Raw genomic sequence first — 27,171 nt, 5'->3', positions numbered from 1 at the left:
TCTGGGTGTGTTAAGCAAGACTGCCTCTCTTAGGGTGTCAGCCTCCCTAGTCGCTGGGAACTGAAGGTTTTCCCAGGACAGGGAACTCAGGGGTAACACCAGGAAAGTCCCCAGCAAGCAGGTACTTAACCTCCTAATGTCCACTTACTCGAAGCAGGACTCAGGAGGAGCCGGGGGCGGATGAGGCAGGTCTGCTTTCCAGCCTCTGTGCACCTGGGCCTCGAGGGCCTCCTGGGAGTTGGGAGGGCAGAACCACGTGATTTCTAATGTTACTTTCCGTCTCAAGTCTGTGGTTCTGGATGAGACGGTCTCTGCCCACCTCAGCAGATGCGCACAGGGACATCTTCTCTTTGCACCTCACACGCCTGCAAGGGAAACGGTGTGAGAGCCCTCCGGGAGCTTGGACACACCCGCTTCTTCACTGTGGATGCTGCAGTCCTGACCTGCCAAGCAGCTCAGAGAGGAACATGGTCCTCAAGTCCTGATAACATCAGCCCGGCTCGCCCGGCAGAGCCCTGCTGTTTACCTCCAAGGGCGTGTCCTAGAGACACTCAGAGGTGACTGCGAGAAAACACCACCCCTTCTGGAAAGCTGGCCTGTGAGTCACAGCTTACTTCCTACATGGACGCTTTTTATTCTCTCCCTGTGTTTGAAAAGCAGACTTCCTCTAAAAGCCCAGGGAAGGCACACGTCTCTTACCAACAACCTTCTGACTGGATGCAGACCAAGTCCTGAGGCCCCATTTGTAATATGTTGTGATTTTTTAATTCAGTTTAGACTTCAAAGCTTTAATCTGCTGGGGTGAATGACCTCCAAGGAGTAAAATAAACCTCTCAGTGAAAAAATACACCATTTATAATCTGCTCGTTTTCCTTCCCTGTTTCTTGGTTCTTTTCATATGATTTGAACTTTGGGTTTTTTTCATGGTTCACACAGATTGGCCACCAAACAGAAACCACAGACCAGAAGATTTATGAAATTCTTAAATTAATTCTTAGCTCCACTCACTACTATTTCCTTACTCTGCTTTATTTCTTCCCTCCCTCCATCCCTTCCTTCCATCTATGTATTATCCATCTATGTCATCTATCTGCTTGTCTATCATCATCTATCATCTATCTATCCATCTATCCACCCACCCACCCATCCATCCATCTTCTATCTATCTACCTATCCATCCATACATACATACATCCGTGCACCATTACTGATTAGCTGACCCTCCTTCTAGAATGCAAGCCCATCGTGGCAGGGAGCTTGGGTACCCCCAGTGCCTAGTGCAGTATTTGGCTCCTCAATAAATGCATGAGGGTGAACTCTGCTTGTTGTCATCAGCGGGTTGTCCTTGATTACAGTCACTATTGCTAAGGAGCACAATTATTTCAATACCACCCAGTGGACAGCAGGATATGGGTTTAGTTAATACAGTAATTTCCTGTCTGGCACTTGTAACTGACAGTCTTACTCGAGCTCAAAACTGAGTATCCCACAGGCCATCCTGAGGCCAAGATCCAGGTCTTTCTGTATCTGTTCCTGTGGTTCAGGTTCTCACTTTCTAAGGAAATGAATATTCTATTTTGACTTAAAGATGTGCAGTTATTAATGATTTAATACATCCTCCCCTTCAGAAAGGATTCAAATTTTAATGACAATTTTCAAGGAGATGGCATGAAGATGAAAATCAACTGCAGAATTTGTGGCACCTGCTACTTCTACAACCAGAGTTATAAGCTCCTTGAGAACTTCATTTCCTTCTTGTTCAATATTTCCAACACGGAACATTTAAACATTATATAAATCTACTTATTTCATCACTGAAAACACAAGCAAAGTTTAAACACCTAGCCACTGTGCATCACTTTATTGCTTCTGTTTTACTGAATTTTCAAAAAGAGTAACTGAAAGCTAAGAACTGAAGTTGACCTGATGGAAGAAAAAGCACCTGCCCTCGACTCAGCGATGAAAGCCACACAGTACGACATCCAGACTGTTTCCAAGTTACGATAAGAGAGTTTCTATGGTACCCAGAGGACTTGTCCATTGTCTTCAAGGGAATATAGAATGATTTATCTATTCTCCTCAAGAAGGCCCATCTTGGATGCTTGCACTGGTTTGGGCACAAGCCACGGCAGGACTAGAGAAGAAAGTCTGGCTCAGCCAGTGCGGTGATTTAGACGAGACGTCCTGCTCCCTCCTCCCACCTCCACCCCAGCAGAGACGGCAGCAAACTTGAAATACCTGGAGTTTGCCTCCACAAATGGGAGGCTCACGTGAAAGGTGACAAACCATGCTTTCATTTTGATCTCTGTGCCTGTTTTCCAACAATGATATTAATAAAACATAGAGAAAAAAATCTTCTTAAGCAAAAACCTGATGAAACAATTAAAGAAAAACAATGTGCTAAATATTCAAAACCGTTTTTACTGCGTTCCATCTCCAGGGAGCACTGGGGACTTGAGAGACCACAGGACTCACCTGGGTCAGGTCCTGGAATGCTCTCCTCGTTTCTACTGAGGGTCTGATGATCGGCAGTAGGAAGAAAGGGAGAAAACAAAATATGTGAGTGACTGCAGTGGGCACACTCTTGCTTCAACTTTTTTCACATCATACAAATTCATAAATTAGTATTAACAAATGATAAAAATGCTTTATTTCTTTAGTACAGAATACACAATATTGCACTCCAGCTGTAAGCACTGGGTAGAGAAAACTATATTTAGAAACTGCCGTAACCACTGTCTGGGCCTGATGTTTTACGGCGTCACCAACGATAACCACGGCAAGGTCGCACGAACTTTCAACCACTGAAAAGGGCAAAGTTTAAAGCAGCTTTCCTTCTAGTCCAGTGTCACGGACAGCGGTTTAAAGACCATACACACATGTATATAATGAGGAAACTTCCAGTTACATAAACACCCTGCAGTCTGAGGCATTGCAAATCTGTACCATATGTTAGTGGAATAGATACTGTCAAGCTATTTTCCCTGGGTTATCAATAATTTTTCCTTCCACTGCATTTAATCACGTTATTTTATGTTCGGCTCTTTCATAAACAAAACCATTTTGCAGTAGTAACTACTGCTCATCCTCGTGAAAAGCAGTTGCAAACTTTGTCATTCAGATTGAGCTACAAAGTTTGGTTGCCCAGGGTCACTAGGCAATTTGGGGTAACTCAGGGTTAGGAGAGGACTTGTGCGTCCAACCACACACTGGGGCCCTGATGCTGAGGCGAGAATCTGAATCGAGGGGAGGGAGAGCATCTGGGGACACCCCATTCCTGTTCTTCACACCCGCCTCTGACACTGACTTCCAGCATTCGCTCCACCTGAACTCTCTCCTCTCTTGGTACGTCCACTGACGTGCACACCCTTCTGGCAGACCTTGGTGCTTTTCAGCAGCAACCAATATGTTTTTATATTTTTCATCTGCTGTATGGATGGCAAGTCTGCACCATTTGGATCTAAGATAAATCTGACCTAGGTCTCAGTTCATCCTGTTCTGACAGTAGAAAAGCACAAAACAATTTCACCTAAAGCATTCACACAGAAACTTAATGCAACAACTGCAAATAAGGGAACTGGGTATATGAAAAGATCCTTTTAAAAAAAAAGTCTCATCTTTGACAATATCTTTTTAAAGTAAGTGCAATCCAGTGAACAGCAAAATAGCAGCATTTTTAGAGGGAGAACTAGAGAAAAATCCTGAAAGCGGGGAATATGCTGTCTTTAAATAGAGTCTACATTGAGAAAAGTACATTTGTCTGCTAACAGAGCCTCCAAAATTTGTATCTGGGGCTAATCTGAAAACAAATCACTATGGCATCGAATGCTTCATAGAGCAGAGGACACTTACAGCCAAAAGTTGAAAATTCAATTAAACAACATATACAAAATGACAGCCAATGAGAAAATGATTCAAAATTATACAATAAAAACTGAAACCATATGAAGCGAAGGAAAACTATTTGAAGATCAATAACTGTGTAAAAATAAATATTTAAGTAACTCAAAGACCTACTGTCACAGTAAAAGTTACAAAAATAGAATACACTATTAAACAAATACATGAATATATCAAAATGGATTGATTTATAAAATATTTACCATTGAAAAACTCATTTCCCTCCCCTCCATATTCTTTAATAATTTTGTTCTTGAAAGGATGTATTTTGATAAAATATGGTAGACTTTGAAAGAGGTGACTGGGTGAAAATTTACTTTGAGTGCCATCACTGACATAAAATTTCTCTCAGAAGGTTCTGAGTCTGAAACCTGTGGCCTCCGGGTGTCACGAGAGCCCGTTCTGAATAAGTAGCTCCTCACCAACAAGATTCTGATCTTCATGATGCCCGGCCACCCAGAGACTGCCCCTTGTCTCAAAAAGACCCTTTGCAGAGAAGGGTGAACTATTGCCAGTTTGAGATGACCGTGTCATACGTGGAGGTGGGAACCAGACCAAAGGGCAGGCGTGTTCTGTTTCACGCGTCCACATTCTGTATAAACCGACGTTTTCTTCTCCTTCTGGAAGCTGGGAACAAGAGAACTGTGGAGGCACACTCTAAATGGTGCTGCAAAAGAGGAATTCTGCTATTGATCTAATGAAAGGAAGCTCCAAGATTCTTCCGCCAATTCTCAAGAAATAGTCCAGGTCTGAGAAAAGGTATTTTAGCAGTATTTCAACTCTAACTTATTTTGGAATGTACTTCCATATGTCTACAACCCAACGGGAGTAGCATTAATAGAATGACCTTGTAGCCCTCAAGCAACTTTAAAAGTGCTTTCTGACTCATCAGGCAAGATGACCAGCCACCCAGTTTGGGAGCTCTCTGTGGTTTAAGGCCCAGGGATGCCAAGCACAGCAGGTCTGTGTTGAGGGTCCATGTGTAAGTGTGTGTTTACTCTTGTTAGCCATAGTATTCAAGTAGAAGGGACCTTCTTGTGATTATGGCACTTTGATTTCAACAGTGCCAATCTGTCCAAGATGAATGAAAGCAGTGAATACCATGGTGTTCACGCTTGGTTGTCATGATCGTTGCTTTTTTCTCTTTTTAAAATCAATGTGACATCACTTAAATGCATCACGGTACCTCTTTGTCAGAAAGCCAGTCAAAAAGATGCCCCTGAAAATGTTTCCAAGCAGCTCTCCTCTCTTCTGCTGCCCCCGGAAGGACAGGTCCACCTGAGCAAGAAAACATCTCCAGAGCCTCAGCCGTGTCCTAACAGTTGTAACTCAGCTAATCTCCAAGTTCTGTGTTGCCATCTTCTCCACGGCATTTCAACCCTTCTGCAATTACTTACGTTTCTTCAATGGGGTGCTTTATTCCTAGGAAAACAACAACCATGTGGTCACTTGTGTGCACTAGACAAAGCCTGTGGCAGTGAGGATGGCCTTGGGGTTCCAAATCATCCACGACACTCTTCAAGGAGCCCCCATTATTGGGAAGGCTTGCTTCCTGGGGAGTAAGAAAAAGTAGTGACTCAACACCAGTCTAGACGAAGTTACAAAGCCACACATCATCCTACAAAGTCTGGCCCCTGCAGTCTTTAGTTTTGTGATATTTTCCCCATTTAAAACATCTCCTTGTTGCATTTTAAATTTTGAAACAAAGTAGCCTTAGGAAAGACAGCTATCATCTGGTTTCTTTGGCAGAACAAATATCCATCGCCATGCAGGCCTTTTTCTGGACTTTGGAAATTTCTGGGTGCCTCCAACTACTCATAGGAGTAAAGAGGCTCTTTCTGAATGTTGGTAAGTCCAGTGCCAGCTATCAGAGCTGGACAACAAAAGAGAAAACAACGCCAGCAATCTAAATGAACATTCAATGGCAGATTCCCCCTTCTCAGACACAAACCTCTCTAAAAGGCCCTGAGCTGGCCTGAAGGCAGAGGGGGTGGCCCTAGGCTACTGGAGCCACTTGTTCACCTAACACGGGGAGCTTCGCAGCTGGTCAGAAAAGAAGGTGCGGAAGCGCATTTGCTCCATCCCCCTCGGCATCTCCGCACATGATGAGACTAGTTCTATCCCACCAGCTTCAGGGGGCCGGTTGCCACAGGCGCTCCTCTGTTGCCAAAGAGAGATGTGCGGAGAGCTGTGGAATATCTCATTTTTGTCTTTCTTTTGCTTGAGGAAGATTAGCCCCGACCTAACATCTGTGCCATCGTTCCTCTATTTCATATGCAGGATGCCACCACAGCATGGCTTGATGAGTGGTGTGTAGGTCGGCACCCAGGGATCTGAACCCACAAGCCTGGGCCGCAGAAGCAGAGGGCACTGAACTTAACCACTATGCCACCAGCCGGCCCCTGATATTTTTGCCTTGAAATTGAACAATGTTTATCCCTAGTTAATCCAAAGGAAAAACTACCATTCTTTGATAACAATATTAAAATCAGTAACACATACGCCATGCAAAAGACAGAAAACCAGAGAGAACTAAATCTCGGTAGGCCTGCCATTTTATTGAATTGAAGGACAGGAAGATGACTAAATACCAGTGGATGAAAGAGTAATTTTCATGAATTACAGGCTGGGAAACGGCAACCACAACGACCCGAGTGTGTCTACCACTCAGGGGTCCCCAGTGGGATTTGCACAGAGTCCGTGAGTCACTCTCCAGCTCTGATATTCTCAACTGTGAAAATATTTTTACTCCATGGGGTAATAAATTTATGAACTTTCTATTTAATTCTGGGTGGAATATTTTCATTTTAAGTTATAATGTCTCTATTTACCAAGGGGACAAAAACTTCCATATGAAATATATTTTTCTTTTTCGCTTAGAAAGCATATCTTTGTTCATCTCCAATTTTCTGAATTTTTCGTGAAATCCTAAAATGAATCTATATGGATTCCAACAAAAAAGTCCTGAGAAACTAGAGAAAGTGGCAGCCTGCATTCTTGCTTCCACCGCTTCCCTATGTTATGGAATTAGCCTCATACAAGTGACCCTGTGAGGAAGGTCAGCGCCTTCCGGTCCAGCCGCCAGACGAGCCTCACAGAGGAAGGCGGAATCTGCGTCTGAGTCTCGCTCTCTGCTGGCTCCTCCGCAGAGAAGACGCGGTGTCTGGAGGCGGCGAACTGAGGGGCCGTGGTCACAAGCAGACATCCCCCGGGCCCAGTGAGTGGAGAAAGCCCAGGAGAATCATTTCCTCCTCACAGTCCTCCAAAGGCCAGGCTGTGGGTCCCCTGGGGTGACGTTTCCAAGCACCGAGCCGTGTTTGCCTCTGGGGGAGTAAATCTGTGACGTAAATCTCACAGTGCGGTGATGCTGATGACGCACAGAACACGGGCCGGGCTCTCTGTGACGTCGTCTCCCTTCTTTGAGCGAGTGCTCAGAAGACAGGTGACTCAGTCCGCCACTGGAACAAACAGGATTGAGACAGAGGGAGGCAGAGGATGAGGAATTCGAACCTCTGTTCTCCAGCACAGATTCGCCCTCGGGCTTCCCGAACCTCCTGTCACGGCCCCTCTTGCCTCAACCACTTCTCACCACAAAAGTGAAAGTTCCCGCAAGCTGATGGAACTGCTTACATTGTTCAAAGGCTCAAACCTAAGAGGGCCTCAGACGGGTTAACTCCACATACCGAACCCTAAAACCCTTCTCGGGTCCCTGCGTGGAAAGTGGACTGGGATTGGGGCTGAGTCTGGGTCTGGAGGGACCAGACAGCAATGCTCATATTTTCAGCTGTCAGGGTTTATTTTGGTCTGTTGGTGCACCATCTTGTTTCCTCAGCACCATCACCAACTCTACCTCTGTGCGCAAACACAGTGCACTCTGGTGACCCCCAGGGATCTTATTTGTAAGTTTACTTTTTACTCCAATAGACAGTGGCTTTTTATTTTCCTTTTCTGGGTTCCAATCACAGAACACAAATATACAAATTATTACCTATGCAGAATTGTAAAGTAGAGAGGTTGGAAACCATCTGTCCATCTGCCTTCATTTTGCGGACCACAGAGACCCAAGCCTACAGTGCAGGAGAAACTCCTAACAGAAGACAGGCCTCCTAATTCCCACTGAGTGCTCTGTCCACCAGACCACGTCCCCGGGGGCCATGCCGAGCCCTGCACCTTTCCCCCTCCACACCCAGGGGTCCAGGTGGCTTCCTGGGAACACCTTGCCAGCATTCACCCATCTCATTCCCAAAAGACCATCTGTGAAAGATGTAGTTAATGTTTTTTGTTTTTAATTTTGATTGTCTATATACATTCTTTGGGGACTTAGGCTAATGGAAAATGCAATAATCTTCAATAAATTAGAAGGAAGAACCCAAGTAATAAACCTTCTGACTTCAAGAGAAACAATGAAATCCTCACTCCTGGTTAACTTCCCTCCGCACTAAAGCCGTGGAGGCTCAGGGAAGGCAGGCTTCTGCTGAGGCCTCAGGCACAGGTGAGCTGCAGACAGACATGTCTTGTGGCCCCTCCCCTCCACTCTAGAGACTGAGACTGTGACTTCAACACGTTTACCTCAAGGCAGACAAAGTCCTTCCATCATATGGATTTTCAAAAAATCTACAGCAAGTCGTCATTGAAGGGTAGGAGAAAGAAAGATGCTGCAAGGTTTAAATTCTTGGTTCTCAAAGAAAACCCTGAAAAGGGATCTTCTCCTCCCATCACTATCCCCCGAAGCGCCCACTGTGCCTGTAAGGAAGAGCAGAGGTGCCAGCGACGAGACCCATTCCTCAGTTCCTCAGGAAAAAGGAACCTGAGATCAACCCCGCGCTCCTGGTGCCCACGGGGAAGAAATGTACCTCCTGTCTCACCAGCAGAGGCAAAGACAGAACCAAAGCCACGGAGGACTTCAAGACACCAGTAACAGTCCAGACCAGCACCCTGTTAACAAGCTGAAGCTCCTTGTGATCTAAGCTGCCCGAGGGACTCTCCCTAGAAAGCTCTCGAAACAATTCAAACAAAACTTAGCAAAGAGAGATCTTTGCAGCTAAAGGAACATCACCCTGCTGACAAGATCCGCAGACAAGCTCGCCCTCTCCTGCCACTTGGTAAATGTGCAGGAACGTCCAGGGACTGCACAGAGACTTCCTTTCCGAGGGGGGCAGATGGCAGCCCGACCCTGGGGCTAGAGGCTGAGCAGCAGCTCTGATCGAACCTCGGGAGCCCACCTCTCAATTCACAGGGGACTAGGGCTCTCAGGCTATTTTCAGTGCAAGAAGTAATAGCAGAGGTGTAAAACTGCCTTCTCGCTCAGCATTCTGTAATTCCTATTTCTTCTCTTTTGACAACAAGAACCAACTGGGACGGCGTTAACGTTCAGAATTACTTCTCCAGGCAGTCAGAAGGAGCACACTCAAAAGAAAGCACGCTGGACCTGCGGGGACCTGGATTCGCAGCACTTCTGCTCTTCAGCAGCGGCCACTCTAACGCACGAGCCTCTGCGTCTCGATCTGTAGGGTCCCTGCAGTTTGGGAGGCCTGGATCCACCCAACTCGGCCACACTCACCCAGCCTCACAGACACGCACGCACAGCCTCCCCTCCCAGGGTGCCGCACGCACACCTCGGGGCTGGGGCTCCGGGCCCGCAGTCACGCCGGGCCCTGCAGCGCCTGGCCGGAGGCCTCCTTGGCCTTCCTACAGGTGTAGAGCCACTTGATGATGCGGGCATTCCTCTCGACCACCGAGGTGGTGCTGGGCACCTGCTCCGTCAGCTCCTCCTCCTGCAGCCCCTCGTCGCCGCTGCTGTGCCGGGAGAAGCCGCTGTCGGAGGTGGCGACGCTCACGCTGCGGACCTTGAGCGCGACGTGGTCCGACGCCGCGGAGAAGTTCTCCCGCCCCAGCGCCTCCACCACCTCGGGATCCAGGCCGCAGTAGCGGAAGAAGGTGTCAGACTCGGCCCGGGACGCAGAGTAGCGGGAGCTGAGGTCCGACTGCGAGCGTTGCAGCGCCCCGCGCCTCAGCCCCGGAAGCCCCGCACCCCGCGCCCCGGCCGGGACTCCGGGGGGCGCCCCGACGGGCGTGGCGGGGGCCCGGGCCGCGGGGGCCTCCACGGGGCTGGGCTTGGTCCGGGCGGCCTCCTCGGCCCTGGCCCTGCCCTCTTCTGCCCCCTGGGACGTCTCAGGAGGCACAGGCGTCTTGTCCCTGCCCGGCCCCTGAAAGAGCTTCCTCACCAGCCCCGCTCGGGAGCTGTCGGCGCCCGGCGCACGGACGAACTCGCATTTCTGCCGGTAGATGACCAGCGAGTCAGGCCGCAACGGCTTCCGCGCAATGGCTCTGCGCGCCACCGGACCGGGAACGCGGGCCGGGGCCCGAGGGTCGCCCACCTGCCCTCCGCTCGCCCCGGAGCTGCCGCCCTCGGAAGCGGGGCGCGGGCCGACCCCGGGCAGGCCCCGCACGTACTTGGCGCGGTCGGCGGCCAGCCTCTCCACGGCGCTCCTGCGCGCCGGTCCCGCCGCGTCGTCTGGGGCCCGGGGTGCCTTGGGGTCCCGGGGCAGGAGCCGCTGGCTGGCGGGCGCGTCCAGGGCTGGAAGAGCGCGCATCCTCGGGGTTCGGCGGGGTCGGGGTCTCGGCGTCCCTCGGAAACGCGCTCCTGCTGCGGCCCGCGGCCGTCCCCGAGCCAATTCCAAAGTCCGCGCAGGGCGAGGAGCAGCGCCTCAGCCCCTGCCGGCCCAGGTCCAGAGTCCGGACGAACCCGAGTCTGCCCCGATTGGCGAATCGCCCCAGTGCCCGCCCCGCCGGCTCCTCCCCGCCTGCCCTGGCCCCCTCCCCCGCGCGCTCGCCCAGCGCCGCCCCCGCCCCTCACCTCCGGCCCGGAGCCCCCGCCCCGCCCGCACCTCGAGCCCGCGCGGCTAATCGCCGGGAAGGCCGCGGGCGACCGGCACCGAGAGGGCTGCGCGCCGGGGAGGGGCGCTCGGGCGCGCGGGGCCCACGCCGTGCCCAGGGCAGACGAGCGGGGAGGCACCCAGTGCTTTCAGCTCTAGGTATCAGCCGCCTGCTCCCTGCCCGGGTAGTGCCTTGGGTCACCGCTGGACGCTGGCATTTCCGGAGTGGGGGAAGGGCAGAGGGAATGGGCTCCCCCACCCCCAGGCAGGTGTCTCACGTCCTTTGAATTCTTGAAGTGACGTCAGCGTGTTTGGAAAGTTTTGACTTTGTATAATTTCCTGAGTCTCTACCTGAGCACATACTCTTGTTATCGGGAAGGACAGGATAGAAAAGGAAAGAAAACGCATTGCAGGATAGGGACAGTGTGTGCTGCGTGGAGACAACCCGGGAACCCGGCAGGGACCCGGATCGGTTCCAGACTCCGGCACTGCCGGCCGCGGGACTGACCAAACCGGAGCACCGGGTGCTGGGACTCCCCGGACAGCTGGTGGCGGGAGCGAGGTTCAGCGGATTTGGAACAAATAATGCCCAGAATCACTGCTGTTTTTACTGTCACCAAGGCAACCCGGAAACCACGAGTTTGCCAGGGCGGTGGATCAGGCCAGGAATGCAAAACGCGTAAGAGAAAATACTTCCAAAATTCCATTCTTTCCAAAAGTTGGACAAAGGACTAAAAATATCTGCCAGACGAGTGAAATGTCCACGTTGTCTCACGTTAAGGCGAACTCCCAGATATGCTGACCTTCCGCAGTCGTGGTTAAGTGCCCTCCTGCGCGCGAGCGCAACACAGCGGCCAGGAGGGTGCGTTAGGTCCGGGTGGAATTTTGTTTCCAAAAGAGGGTCTTGGGTGCCAGTGGGCACCAAAAGGGGCTGGTGGTGAGTCAGCAGGTGCAGCAGCTGAGTGAACTCAGCCAGGGATTGGCACACCCGCAGATAATTTACTTGAAAAATGAAACTGGAATAGTAAGAGAGACAAGAAAATAAATTGTTCTCATTACTTATCAGATAACTTAAACTTTGAGCCTAATTTCCTTCCTGGCGTCACCTCAAAAGATTTGATCAGAGCAGGAAAAAATGCTTATGGACCCAATGATCCAGAAAATCTACTCCTAGGAATTTATCCTAAGGACAAAGAAGAGATATGTGCAAGTATGAGGCTATCCATTGCAGACAAACAATTGACGTCAACCTACATTCAACAACAGGAGGGAAGCTAGAAAATGTATGATATACCCATGGGATGGATTATTATGTAACCATTTACAACCATGCTTTCACACAATATTTTATGGAGTGGGAAATGATCATGATGTATGTGAAATTTTAAAAATAACACAAATATAGTAGCAATCTTGGATAAATTGCCAGGAAAACAATACCTCAAAAGATTAAATCATGAAAAAATAGACAACCTGAACAGACTCATAACTAGTAGGGACATTGAATCAGTGATCAAATATCTCCTAACAGAGAAAAGCCCTGGACATGGTCATTTCAGTGACCAGACAGTTAAAGAATAATGAATATCAATCCTTCTCAACCTTTTTCAAAAGTTGAAGAGCAAGGAGCACTTCTTAATTCATTCTATGAAGCCTGCATTACCCTGATACCAAAGTCAGACAAAGATACCACAGGAAAAGAAAACTACAGATCAATATCTTTTAAAAACATTGATGCAAAAATCCTCAACAAAATACTAGCAAAGAGAATTTAGCAGCATGGTGAAAAGATCATACACCACAACAAAGTGGGATTTATTGCTGGAATGCAAAGATGATTCAACATATGAAAATCAACCAACGTAATATGCCACATCAACAGAACGAAGGAAGAGAAACACATGATCATCTCAATTGATGCAGAAAAAGCACTTGACAAAATTCAACAACACCCTTTCATGATAAAAACCCTCAACAAACTAGGAATAGAGGGAACATCTCAATATAATAAAAGCCATATATGAAAAACCTATAGTGAACATTATACTCAATGGTGAGAGACTGAAAGCATTTCCTCTAAGATCAGGAACAAGGCAAGAGTGCCCACTTTTACCACTTGTATTCAACATGGTACTAGAAGTTCTAACCAGAGCAATTAGACAAGAAAAAGAAATAAAAGTCATCCAAATTGGAAAGGAAGCAGTAAAATTTTCCTTGTTTGCAGATGATATGACCTCATATAGAGAAAACACTAAACATTCCACAAAAAAGTTAGAATGAAAAATTAGGGGGCAGCCCTGTGGCCAAGTGGTCAAGTTCACACGCTCTGCTCAGATGACCCAGGGTTTTGCCAGTTTGGATCCTGGGTGCAGACCTAGCAGCACTTATCAAGCCATGCTGAGACAGTGTCCCACATAGCAGAACTAAAAGGACCTACAACTGGAATATACAACTATGTACTGGGGGCTTTGGGGAGAGAAGAAAAAAAAACAGATTGGCAACAGATGTTAGCTCAGAGTCAATTAAAAAAACATAGTTCACCTCCTTTAAAAAAAAAAATTAATTCAGCCAAGTAGGAGGATACAAAGTCAACACACAAAAATCAATTGCATTTTTATACACTAGCAATGAACAATCTGAAAAGAAAATTATAGAATCAATTGCATTTACAATAGCAGCAAAAAGAGTAAAGTACTTAGGAATTAACTTAAACAAGGAGGTGAAAGACTTGTGCAATGAAAACTACAAAACGTTGATGAAAGAAATTAAAGAAGATGTACGTAAATGGAAACACATCCCTTGTTCATGTATCGGAAGACTCAATCTTCTTAAAATGTCAGTAGTACCTAAAACAATCTACAGATTCAATGTAGTCTCTATCAAAATCCTAATGACCTTTCTGCAGAAATAGAAAAACCTATCCTAAAATTCATGTGGAATCTCAAGGGACCCCAAACAGCCATAACAATCTTAAAAAAAAGAACAAAACTGGAGGACTCACACCTCTGATTTCAAAACTTACTCCGAAGCTGTAATAAACAAAGCAGTGTGGTATTGCATAAAGACAGATGTATAGACAATGGAATAGAGCAGAGAGCCCAGAATAAACTCTCATATATATGGTGACATGATTTTTGACAGGGTGCCAAGACCATTCAATTGGCAAGGGACAGTCTTTTCAACAAATGGTGCTGAGACAACTAATATCTACATGAAGAAGAATGAAGTTAGCCTTTATCTAACACAATATACAACAACTAACTCAAAATCGATCGAGGACCTAAAATGTAAGACCCAAAAGCTTCACAATATTGGATTTGGCAATGATTCCATGGACATGACACCAATGGCACAGGTAACAAAATAAACAAATTGGACTTCATGAAAATTTAAAAATCAAAATACACTATCCACAGAGAAAAATGGCAACCCATAGAATGGGAGAAAATATTTGCTAGTCATATGTCTGATAATGGGTTAATATCCAGAATGTATAGAGAACTCCTAAAACAACAACACAAAAACAAAAAATTCAATTCAAAAATGGGCAAAGGGCTTGAATACACATTTCTCAAAAGAAGATAATACGAATGGCCAATAAGCACATGAAAAACTGCTCAAAATCAGTAATCATTAGGGAAATGCAAATTAAAACTACAATGAAATACACCTCACATCCATTAAGATGACTACTATAAAAAAAAAGTAGAAAACAAGTGCTGGTGAAGATTTGGAGAAGTTGGTGGGAATTTTGCACTGTTAGTGGGAATATAAAATGTAAGCTGCTCTGGAAAGCAATATGGTGGTTCATAAAAAATTAAAAATAGAATCATCATATCATCTAGCAATTCCACTTTTAGTTATAGGCCCCAAAGAATTGAAAGCAAGGTCTGGAAGAGATCATTGTACACCTATATTCATAGCAACATTATTCACCATAGCTAAAATGTGGAAGCAACCCAAGTGTTTATCCACAGACGAATAGATAAGCAAAATGTGCTATATAAATTCAATGCAATATTATTCAGTCTTAAAAATGAAGAAAATTCTGCAATGTGCTACAACATGGATGAACCTGGAGGACATTATGCTAAGAAAAATAAGTCATAAAAAGACAAATAGTGTCAGATTCCACTTACATGAGGTATTTAGAGTAGTCAGAATTATAAAGACAGAAAGTAGAATGGTTGTCATCAGGAACTGGTGGAGGGGAGCACGGGGAGTTATTGTTTAATGGATGGAGTTTCAGTTTTACAAGATGGAAAGAGTAATGGGGATGGATGGTGATGGCTGCGCAGCAACGTGAATGTATTTAGTACCACTGAACTGTATACTTAAAAATGGTGAGGATGGTAATTGTTATGTGCATTTTACCACAACAAAAAAAAAGTGAAAAAAGCAAAAACTGTGGTACAACAATGCTGTGGAATATTACTCAGCAGTAAGGAATGAACTACTGATACATCCAACTGGGATGAATCTACAGGGAATTATGCTGAGTGTAAAAAGCTCATCCAAAAGGTTTATATACCATATGATTTCATTCACACAGCATTCTCAAAATGACAAAATTATAGAAGCAGAGAATAGATTAGTGGTGCCAGGACTTTGGGACAGAACTAGGGGAGAAGTGGATCTAACTATAAAGGGCAGCATGAGACGTCACTGTGGTGGTGGAAATGTTCTGTGTCTTGACTGTGTCAATGTCAATATTCTGGTTATGGTATTTTACTGTAGTCTGCAAGTGGGGGAAACTGAGTGAAGGATATACTGAATCTCTCTGTGTTATTTCTTACAACTGCATGTGAATCTATCTTTTTTATCTAAAAATATGTTTAATAATTAAAAAATAAAAATAGTAATATAAATGAGTGAATAACTGCATAGGTGTGTCAGTCATATTTACTGCAGTTCCTCAGCCTCTGAGTACATTGTAGAGCATAATAATTATTTATTGGCACTTACTATATGCAGAACACTGTGCTAGCTACCAAAGAGACAGTAATGAACAATGATAATTAAAAAATAAGTATAAGCCATACTTCAATTTATGCATCTCCTTTAAATTGAGTAAATATTAGTTTTTTTCTGGCTTAATGATCAAAGTGTTTGTTGGGTTAGTTTTCTGATATGAATATTATGCTTGTGGGTTTAAAAAAAATGAGTTATATGCACATTTATTTATAAATAACCACGATTACTTTGAAACACATCACTTAATTATCTTTGGATCAGATATGTAAACAGAAACACATTTCACTCGTGCTCATTCACCTTTCCTATGACAGACTCTGGCTGTAACACATACTCACATAATACTTGTAAAGCATTTGTGTGTTAAAAATAGCACTGTACTATTTTAATAAATTTCTTAATAGAAAGTTATATATCTTTTTTAAAGTTTATTTATTATTTGAATCAATTTTGGTAACATATCCCCTCCCCCCATTTTATAAGCCAATGAGAAGATGGAGATTCCATTCTTGAATTTATCAGTCATTTAAAACTCTGCAGAATGATAATGATCCAAAGTATTTTTATTCTTAGCTATTTTATGCAATATTTATTGCCTATTGACAGTAAAGTATTGAAATTCCTATGGGGAATATTCTTAAATTTGAAGTTAACTAAAGTGAAAAAATTATGAATGAATAAGATGCTTTATAAGTGAATGTGTAAAGTACTGATGTGGCTAATGCTTTGTAATACATGATGGTCCCAATAAACATTTAGGGATCCTTCTACCTTCTTAATATATATAGACACACACTCATGTGTGAATGTGTGTATAATACAGTTATTATAAAATTATAGTAATAAATAGAGTATGATAGTGTTGCAGAGATAGACAGATAAGTTGAAAAATAGCCTCAAAGTAGATATAATGTAGGGAACATTTAAAATCAGTGGGTAAAATGTAAATGTTCATAATAATAGTCTGAGAACAATTGTATTTCTGAGTGGAAAAATATTGTATCTCTTTCTCTCAACAAACACAAAGGTAAATTGATGGATTAAAGACCTAAATGTAAAAGACCATAACTTCACAGCAAAAAGATATTTTAAAAACTTTTCAAGATATTTCTAAAATAAGACATAGATCATAATAAAAAAAAAGCTTTTCAGACATTTAACTACATTACGATGTAAAAAATTTATGTATCACAAAAGAATATGAAATAAAAAAACAAGCCACAGACTGGGAGAAGACATGTACAATACATCTAATTGATAGATGTTGGAACTCAGTTTACATCAAGAAGCTCCACTAGGCAATTAGGAAGCACAAAAAACCAGATAGTCATTTATCAGAGGATACGAACAGGCAGTTCATGGAAGAGAAAATATGAATAGCTGACAAACGTATAGAAAGATGAAACTCGTAATAATCAGAAATTACAGATAATGAGGAAATATTTCAGACCTGTAAGACTGTCAAAACTAAAAAATATCTGGCAATATTATTGATTAGAGATAAAGAAATGGAAACACACTGCCAGTTGGAGAGTCGTTGTACAGTACCTAGTAAATTTGAAGATGAAAATACTCTGCTGCTTAGCAATTCCAGTTTGAATATATTACCTAATTATGTACATGTGCGTAAGGAAAACATGACATGTATACCCATTGAATCATGATGTCTAATGGAAAAAAGAAAGGCAACAACTGAAATGTCTGTTGGTCGGGCAATGTAATGATAAATTTTGATTGTTTATACAATTAATGCATTAAAGCAGCTACCACAAATGAACTTTATTTATACGTATTGACTTGAATAAATCTAGAAAACAATGCTGAGTAAAAAGTAAATTAGAATATTACGTACATTTTGATATCTAAATAAATTTAAAAGGATGGGAAATGATGTTATTTTGCATATGCAACTATGAAGAATAATATAAAAGTATGGTATGGAAATGTGCCAAATTTACCAGAGAAGTTTCCTCTGGGGAGGGGGAGAAAGGAACAAGGGCTTCAGCTATAGCTGCAATGTCTTGTTTTAGGAAAAAAATAATTAAAACAAATATAAAAAACGTAAGTCTCTCTCTCACTCTTTCTTGTTCTCAGAATAAGCCTTTAGTATGAAATGCCCGAGTATCATTTACTAGTTTCCTTTCTTTCTTTAGTTGCAGTTGATTGTGGTGGTGATATAGGCAATTCAAGTGTCTAAGGAATCTGTTGGACTGTAACCGTTACTGTGAATGTGGGTCGTTGTAGCTGCGGTGGACGTTTTAGATAGAATCTCAGCATGAGAAGGTTGGAGGGTGGAAATTTCCTGCCATGAGAAACATGAGAGACAGAGGTTTTGCCTTGAAATAGCTGGAACATTTGGGGACAGCAAGTTGGCTACAGTAACATGTAAAATGAAAACATTATTGATGAGACTTGAAAGATTAACTGAGTCAATATCAGGGAGGGTCTGGGACGTCATGAGTAGAGTCTGTGTGTGATTACATAAGCAAAAGAGTGAGAAACCAAGCGATACCACTGTACTGATAGTTACACCCTGACACAGCGGAGTGATGCAGGGTGGCCTGAAGTAGGCCAGTGTTGAAAGACAGAAGGCTGATTGGAGAGCACGATAATTCTTATGGGTGTAGCTGAGATAGTGGCAGCAGTAGTGGATGTGATGGTTAAAGTCATGTGTCAGCTGTGCTGGGCCACAGTGCCCTGACATATGGTCACACGTTATTCTGGATGTTTCTGTGAGGGCACTTTGGACGAGATTAGCATTTACTCAATGGACTCTGAGTAAAGCAGATTGCTCTCCATACATGGGTGGGCCTCATCCAATCAGTGGGAGGCCTGAAGAGAACAAAGCCTGACCTCTCCCAAGCAAGAAGGAATTCCGCCGGCAGACGGCCTTTGGACTTGAACTGCAGCATTCACTCTTCTTGGATCTCCAGTCTGACAACTTATCCTGAAGGTTTTGCACTTACCAGCCTCCATTATCACAGAAGCCAATTCCCGAAAACAAATGTTTCTCTCTTCTATACACACCCTATTGATTCTGTTTCTCTGGAGAACCCTGACGAATACAGTGGGACAAGAAATGGGAGACTGGATAGAAAATATATTGGGATTGCTAAATCTGCATAGGCCGGCAATTGCTTGGATATGAAAGTAAAGAGGAAGAAAATAAGTTGACAGGTTCTAGTCTATGTGACTTGGAGAATGGACCTACTTCAAATTAGAAACTCAATATCAAGGGATAGATATATGGGAGAAGAGAATTAACTCAGTTTGGGACATTTTAGTTTAGGTTTTAGTGGTCCATTCAAACGGAAACAGTCATCAACCAGATGTAATTGTAGACACAAAGCTTAACAGAGATGTCTGAGCAAGTGACAGGATACAGGAGCCAGCTGAATAGAAGTAACATCTGAAACCATGGCAATGAAAAGTAAACCAGGCAGCCTAAAGAGTTTCAAAAAAGAAAGAGAGAGAGAATGAGAGAGATTCTCAATATAGCCTACCGTGTGCGTGTGTGTGTCTGCATGTTGGACGGGGGTTCTGGAACCTTAAGAGCCTAGTCTAGGGGATGGATCAGGAGAGAGTTTACTTGGTGTGGCCTCCAGGAAGAAGAGGATTTCAAGGAGGAGAGGTGATCAGCTGTGAAGACCACCACAGAGGGATGGGGATCAGTGGCCTCTGGAGGTCCTGCAGCACTGCAGTTTCAGTTGAGTGACAGGTACAGATGCCGGCTTTGTCAGTCACGTCTAGTCATTCTGACTCTGAGACACCCTGTGCACAGCAGAGTGGAAGCCTGCCCAGGCTTTTTGCCCCGTCCTCTCGCCTTCTGATCCTGTATCAGATGATGCTCCACTGCTATTCATAGGGCTTTCATGGCCAATTTTTGGAAGTGGGTGGCCAGGTCCTTCTCCCTGGTCTGTCTAGTCTGTAAGATCTGCTGAAACCTGTCCACCACGGGTGACCCTGCTGGTATTTGAAGTCCTAGTGGCATGGCTCTCAGCATCACAGCCACACACAGCTGCCACACTATGACAACCGACAGATGGGCAATGTGGTTCCCTGACCAGAAACAAACCGAGGTCCCCTAGGTTAGATGGCAGAATGTTGACCACTAGACCCCCAGGGCTGGCTTATGCTGAGTTAATAAGAGAACAGGTGGTGAAGAAGTGAAGGATACAAGTAGGGTCATTTTCAAAGTGGGAAATCTGGTGGTGGGAAAAAGTAGAAGGACATTAACCAGGAAAGATAGTGAAAGAAAGACTCGACTTTGGTTGGTGAGAGGTGAACATCTGGTAAACGTAAGAAGAACCAGAACTGAATAAACCTGTGAAGAGGGGACGCGGGATTGGCTAAAGCGCTAGAGGAGGTGCCACACCTGAGCCAGGACAGGAACTCAGAGAAGACAGAACAAAGGGCGAGTTCAGCCATCTTCCAACAACAGGAAGCAAATCATACAACACCCCTCCCCACCTCAGCGCTCCCTCCACAGTCCCTCCTGTCGGGGGTTTGACAGACGCCATAGGAAGAAACTTCAGGTAGGGTATTTAAAAACAAAAAAGTTACTGAGTTCTGGTTTCTCTTTAAGACAAGAAATACCTGATAATACTCTGGAAAATATATTTAACTAAGTTAAGGTTAAACTACATTTTGCAGCAAAAGAGTGAATCAGGTCATTTTCTAAACGCAGTAAGTTAGTGAATTAAGAAAAAAAAAAGAAACCCTGAAAACTTAGATGAAATCCAACTATTGAAACTTCATTAGTTTATGTTGGAAGAAACCCACAGGCGAAATCATAGATGGTATCTGATCTTATCATCTTAATTTGGTCACAATAACTCTGGCCAAAGATCTTAGGAAATTCTTTTATAGGTGAAACTTATCAAATTTCCAGGCAGTATTCTTGTCTTTTTTTCATTTTTTTCTTCCTCTGTTATTTAAGAAGAATGAACCTTGAATATAAAGTGTCCATGCATCATTTACTAAATTTTTTCCTCTTTTAACTGAAGTTGATTTTGATGGTGATAAGAGCAGCTCAAATATTTAGAGAAATTTGCTGGATTGTAACTGTTAGTGTGAAGCTGCCCACAGCCAGGAAGGTGAGCATCCTCCACTGTGGGACATAAACGCCTGGTCAGACGCTCTTCAGGAGAAGTAACCAGCAGACACTAGAAACTGAGTCATGAATGACACTGTACAGACCAGCTCTCTCTGCTGCCCTCCCATGGCCAGACTGTGGCTTTAAAATTGAGCATCTTGCGGCCGGCCTGGTGGTGCAGCAGTTAAGTGTGCACGTTGTGCTTTGGCGGCCCGGGGTTCGCCAGTTTGGATCCTGGGTGTAGACATGGCACCACCTGGCAAAAAGTCATGCTGTGGTAGGCATCCCACATATAAAAAAGTAGAGGAAGATGGGCATGGATGTTAGCTCAGGGCCAGTCTTCCTCAGCAAAAAGAGGAGGATTGGCAGTAGTTAGCTCAGGGCTAATCTTGCTCAAAAAAAAAAAAAAAATTGAGCATCTTCAGCCAACTGTGTAAGTTGCATTAAAGTTCATTCTAACAGATAGAATGTCAGTTAAAAATTACAGAAGATGCCTTCCCATAGTCAAAAGACCGTCAATGCCAGAAACTGATCAAATATTTCACGAAGATTATAATGATGATTATAAAGATGACACCTATTTGGCAGAGATGGTTTAATATCTGCCCAGTAGGAGAGACTAGAAGTTATTTGCATATCTCTTTATTACTTTATTTTTTCTCATTCTAAATGTAAAACAGAAAAGTAAAAAAAAACAAAAAAAAACTGCCCATGGTTCCTGCTCTGCAAAAATTTACAGAACAGGAGGACACAGAGCCTACTGGTCCCAAACGACTGCCTGGTTTATCCTGAGCCCTTTCAAGGAGGCGCTGCTTCCAGGCTGTGTGGATGGTAAGGTGCTGCCCTGCGGCTCCCCCTCCTGGGAGGCCCCTGCTTCCTGCGCACCTGCGCTCACTGTATCCGTCCATCCTTCCTCCGCTCTGAAACTGCCCAGCAGCCTACTGATGGGAAACTCCATAGGGGCTCACAGTCCCCCTGTCACTGTCAGGTGTATTGTTATTAAAACTTTACGCAATGTTTTTTCCAAACACATTTTGTAGGTTCCTCAGGACCAGAACCTTTACTTTTTGATACTTGAATCTCTAACAACTAGCAGAGTATTTGTGTTCAGTAGGTAAGCAAAGAAGTCTGTCAGTTGATTTTCATTCGTATTTTCTTGGTCAATTATTGACATCTCTATTTTTCAGTTACTTGTTTAAGTAAACACATAAAAATGCGTCATTCAGATTTTGATTATAACAACATGTTTTTGTGTTTTATTTTCACTCCATAATCATAAGTTTAATTACAATAAGCTTTTTGTTTATAAAACTTGACATCTGTTTCCACATACAGATAATAGCAAATCCCTGAATCTAATATGAAACCTAAATTATAAAGTTTAACTTTCAAAATTATTAAATTCCAATCTTTGATGAGAAGGTTCTTTGCCTTCCTTTATTAAAGCTGAGGAATTTGGAAGATGGCATTATTACTTAATTGCTTTGTTTTGCTCTAATTATGATAATACAAAGCTATGAAATTATAGTTATGCTAATGAAGAATGGATTCAGGATTTATTACCGTAAATTGCATAAACATTAAAATAATTTTTTCAAACTGATTTTGTGAAACAAAATATAAATTATTTTCTCTATCAAAAATCCACTTTGGGGACAGGCCCGGTGGCACAGTGGTTAAGTTCTCACACTACACTTCAGCGGCCCAGGGTTTGCCAGTTTGGATCTCGGGTGGGGACATGGCACCACTTGTCAAGCCATGTTGTGGCAGGCATCCCACATATAAATGAGAGGACAATGGGCATGGATGTTAGCTTAGGGCTAGTCTTCCTCAGAAAAGAAAATTCACTTTCATTTTCAATAGAATCATTGCACAAAAGTGCTTCTTACTCTTCCTACTAATCCGTGTTTGGGCAGGCCGACTGTAAGACGCAGAAGATCTGACTACTGTGGGGCCACAGGTCTTCGCCTGTCACGGTCCCAGTGTCTGCCTGTTATTCTGACATAATTATTAATACTGCCCCTTTACTTTAAACAATATCTTAATTTGGATGATAACCTACATGGTCACTCTAGCTATACGGCCAGTTCTAACCAATTGTGTGTCTTTATGGAGGTTAACTAACTTTCTGAGCTGACTTTCCCACTTTTAAAATGAGGAGGTTCAGCTAAGCCATGGCTTAGGTCTGCTCAGCCCCATCCTGGCCACTGAAGGAAGCACGGGTGGGTTTCAAGGGTGATGTTTCTACAGCTTTCTAGTTTTCAAGAAAACAAACTTCTTCACTAAACAAATTCACAGGAAGGCTTCCTTAAAACAGTTGCTTAAAACAAAAATCCAAACTCGGCTCTGTGATCAGACTCTGGGATGCTGCTATTTGCTGAGCTGCGTGTGACTCATTCCTCTTGTAATGGCTTGTCAAGCGTGTCAGAGCCAACAGTCAACTCGGTCCTACACAGGCCTTCAGCTTAAACAAACTATACCTCTTCTGTGCACAGAATCTGAGAAGGAGGTAGACAGATATGGAAAAGCAGGAAGAAACGACACGGCCCAACAGCAGACGGGGAAGGAGCAAGTACAGACCCACCACAGCTGGAGGAGGGGCAGGCGAGGCTGCAGGGCTGGGCATGAGGAGGACCGAGGCCGTGCTGAGAATAACTGAGAGCACCTGCGAGAGACGGCACAGCCTTTGTCACGTTGTGAGGTCCGCACGCGGGATGACGTGAAGCAGACCTGGCGACACACATGGTTCCCCTTCCTCTGTCCGCTTGGCAGCAGCCTCTTTCAGGGCGGCCAGGACCACTGTCCTGTCTTGGATGCTGTTCCTTCCAGACAGCAAGTCTCTGTGTGTGCCCTGTGCCATGGGGCCCTGCCCCAGCAAGCCGCTCTGCACTCTCACTCTGGTCTCAGGGTTTTTGTCAGGAATTACAGAGAGTTCTTCAATTTTGCTAAGGCATTTTCTCAAGATGCAATCACTCTGTACAAATTCTTTTTCTATTGGTTTCCATCCAGTTTGCTCTGAAACTTGCTGGATGCCTGCTCTGATTGCAGAGGTTAGTGCTCCTTATCTAGTAAATCTGACCAGGTAAAAGGGGGTGCTGGGCCAGTGGGGGACACAGATAGGCCTCCCATGGGCGGCAAGCGTGGAGAGAGGGCCTTGAAGGACAGGCAGGATGAGGTTTGAAATGCGAGGAAATAGGGCTTATCAAACAATACTAGTTAGCAGAGTGACAAAATAACTGGATTCTGAATAAATTAGAGTAGTCTAATTTTCTTGGGCCCTAAATCAAAGTTCTATTTAGGAAGGGACTTTGAGTAACCCCCTGACTCCAGGAGAAGGGTGCTGCTTCACAAACCCTCTTCCATAATGATGAGCCCCTGCTCCTGTGTCTCTTCCTGTGGGCTCCTCTCTGTTAGTCGTTCTGTGAACCACACAGCCCCCTTCTCCTGCACACTCACTGGTCCTCTGTTCTCTGTCTTGTGATCACTCTGAGGCATCTTTGCATTTCATCAGAAAACAGGAAACAAAGGGAAGGGAGACTTCCTGGTCGAAGGAGGCAGGTCAGTCACAGTTGCGGAAGCAGAAAACGCCAGGTGGTGAGGAAGTGAGGACTTGGGGGGTGTCTGGGCCAAGAGGGAAGGGCAGGGCGGTGCTCACCTAACCCCAGCCAGGCAGTGAGACCCCACACACCTTCCAGGGCCCCAGCAGCTCCGGGGTTGCAATGTTGACCCCCCCACTACCCACTGAGCACTGGAGGAAGCACACAGAGACGCCTCAGGAATATTGTGGAGAGCCAGCCAAAATGATAGAGTGACACAACTGTTCCTTCTTTCAGGAACCCAGTGTGTTTAATCTTGAGTTTAATAATTCAAGTAGTGACATTTTAACCTGAGTGAAAGAAAACATTGGTGTCCAATTATGGTCACATGTTTATAATTCTTGCTGTGAAGCTTTATAGGCATTGTGTGGATGTTAATCTTCAATAAATATGATTTTACGTAATCAGTTGGCAGTTCACACATTACCTGAACTTGTTCTGAGAGGGCGGATGAGGTTTGTGGGACCCAAAGACCTGTATCAAACCTATTTATTTTGTCTTTTGTGCCAAGAAATGAAGGGCCAACAGGGGGGCAGGCAGTGGCTCGAGTATTTGTCCTGGGTGACCAGATGACGGGCCACCCTCTGTGATACAGTGGAAGTTCAACAGTGTCCCACTGAGGGTGTTACATCCTCCTCTGAATTGAAAGGACTGAGAGGTTCCCAACACCGACGACTAAGAACTGGATACTAATTAAACAGGAAGGTCAATAATAAATTACCACGCAAAGAGATACTTTAAGAGATAATTGCAAAGTTTAATAGTTTATTTTATACTTTTAGAAGGATGCTTATTGATTTTGAGATCGTTTTTTCTTCAAGATCTAGACATTGATAGAGCATGGAGAAATAGCTGTGTGGACGTGTTTGTGCTAATAGAGCTGTTCTGATTATGAACCAACTCAGGGCTGGGAACGGGCGTTGGTTGTAAAGCCAGGTCTGGCTCAAGACTGGCTGTCACCTGCTAGTTCTATAGCCTGATGAAAGTTAACACTGCTGGTCAGCTCTGTATGGGATGGTTGCTCCTTCCTCCTGGTTGGAAAGGGAATGTGAGGGCAGCATGTGAAGAGTCTGATACGATCAGTGATCTTCTTCCTCTAATGAATTCCTTCCCATTTACCCACAAATATCCTCTTTCCCTCAATTCTGAAACCTTGGGGGTCACTAAGCTAGAAAGTGTGTTTGAAGGCAGCTGAGAGGGTGTGGGCACCATTTCCCGGCAACTTTAGAGGCTCAGGGCAGAGCTCTGCCTCCGGAGGAGCTTAGGGGAGGTCTGCAGGAACCTCGCCAAAGCAGTCAATTTGATATTCCAGTCGAGCAGACTGGTACTGACTTTTATCCTTAAAACTCCATCTCCTGTGCTCCAGCGGTACCCTTTGGCTCCTGTGATGGGGAGCCTGCATCCATGTATTGTGAAAGAGCCACATCAATCAATTACTAGCACCATATGCTAGTTTGTCATAAGACAAGGTAAAAGAATGCACGTGGAGAATCCTCTATCAACTGACAAACGGCGAGCAGTAGGACATACTGGAGCATGTGAGGAAGCCATGTGGTGTAAAACTAATTCAGCCTGACCTTGTTGGGTTTTTTTTCCAAAAGGGCCTAACGAAGCAGTTGAGCATGCATTGTATCTCTGCTTTAAACATTTGCTGTGTCCCAAAGACAAGAACAAATGGCCTTAAGATAAAGATGCAACTTCCTCCACATTGGCATTTCCTTAAGGATAAGCATCTCTCCCTAGGCTAGGAACTGACTACTGTGCTCACCTGTGACCACCCAGCTCCAGACAACAGACCTGCCACTCTGCTGTGTGCACCAAGACAGCAGACCTACTACCTGCTGTGTCCATCCATCGCTGTGCCAGCAGAGCAGTCTCACGACTACTGTAAAAGGGACATTTCAATTCTATGTGAAACAACCTCTTTCAAGGCATATAACTACACTGTACACCCCACTTCTTTGGTGCCCTTCCTTCCTTTGGGAAAGAAGGCCCAGGGCTAAGCTAGTCCTCACACCTGGTTCATAATAAACTCACCCCAATTTTCATTTATAGATTGGTTATAGATTATTTTCATTGACACAACCCCTTTAATTTCTAGGAACGCTGGAAGTCCACATCGTGGTGAGTCATCTGCACTCAGGGCACGATCCCTCAGTTCTCTCTGATCCTGTGCCCTTTGCCCTGTGGCTCTGTAATTCCTCTCTTCAAGGTCAGAGGCCACTTCCTGCCCCTTCAAGGTCAGCTGGACATGTGACTCACAGCAGCCCTGAAAGGAGCAGGTCCCAGGAGCGCCTGCGTGTCCTGCAGTCCCTTCTCAAGAGGGACCTGGGGCAGCGTGGAGAGCTTTAGTTTTGTTTTTTCTTTGGCGGGGGGGGCGGTTGAGGAAGATTAGCCCTGAGCGAACATCTGCTGCCAATCCTCCTCTTTTTGCTGAGGAAGATTGGCCCTGAGGTAACATCCATGCCCATTCTTCCTCTACTTTATATGTGGGACACCTGCCACAGCATGGCATGCTACGCAGTGCCATGTCTGCACCCAGGATATGAACCGGGGAACAGCTCTGCCACCCGGCCAGCCCCTGTTATTTTTTTTAATATTCCTATTATAATTCTAATGTTACTAAAAAGAGAGTAGACTATAAATGTGTGCATATATATGTATAGAGAGATTACATTTATCATCTATGACATATATGGAGATTATATATAAATACAAAACGCCCAGCACA

General features: G+C 44.6%; 1 protein-coding gene across 4 annotated transcripts; it reads right to left on the bottom strand.

Moving 5' to 3' along the window:
* Window positions 1-2,617: 2,617 nt before the first annotated feature.
* Window positions 2,618-10,775, bottom strand: FAM110C (family with sequence similarity 110 member C). Of its 4 annotated transcripts, none has more exons than XR_006888707.1 (2): window positions 9,461-10,774; window positions 2,618-7,358 (listed from the first exon to the last, which is right to left on the bottom strand). XR_006888707.1 is itself a non-coding variant. In XM_046662190.1 (2 exons), exon 1 carries the CDS (start codon window positions 10,491-10,493, stop codon window positions 9,543-9,545), a length of 951 nt encoding a protein of 316 aa, XP_046518146.1. In that variant the 5' UTR covers window positions 10,494-10,775; the 3' UTR covers window positions 2,618-7,358; window positions 9,516-9,542. The 4 variants fall into 4 exon arrangements, 2 of the variants coding, with proteins under 2 accessions (XP_046518146.1, XP_046518145.1); XR_006888708.1 differs by having other exon boundaries at window positions 2,618-5,452; XM_046662190.1 differs by having other exon boundaries at window positions 9,516-10,775.
* Between the last annotated feature and the right edge of the window lie 16,396 nt (window positions 10,776-27,171).

This window comes from Equus quagga, chromosome 5, assembly GCF_021613505.1.
Source record: "Equus quagga isolate Etosha38 chromosome 5, UCLA_HA_Equagga_1.0, whole genome shotgun sequence".
NCBI lineage: Eukaryota > Metazoa > Chordata > Mammalia > Perissodactyla > Equidae > Equus > Equus quagga.
The sequence above is the reverse complement of the archived record's forward strand: the minus strand, read 5'-3'. Positions and strand labels throughout refer to the sequence as shown.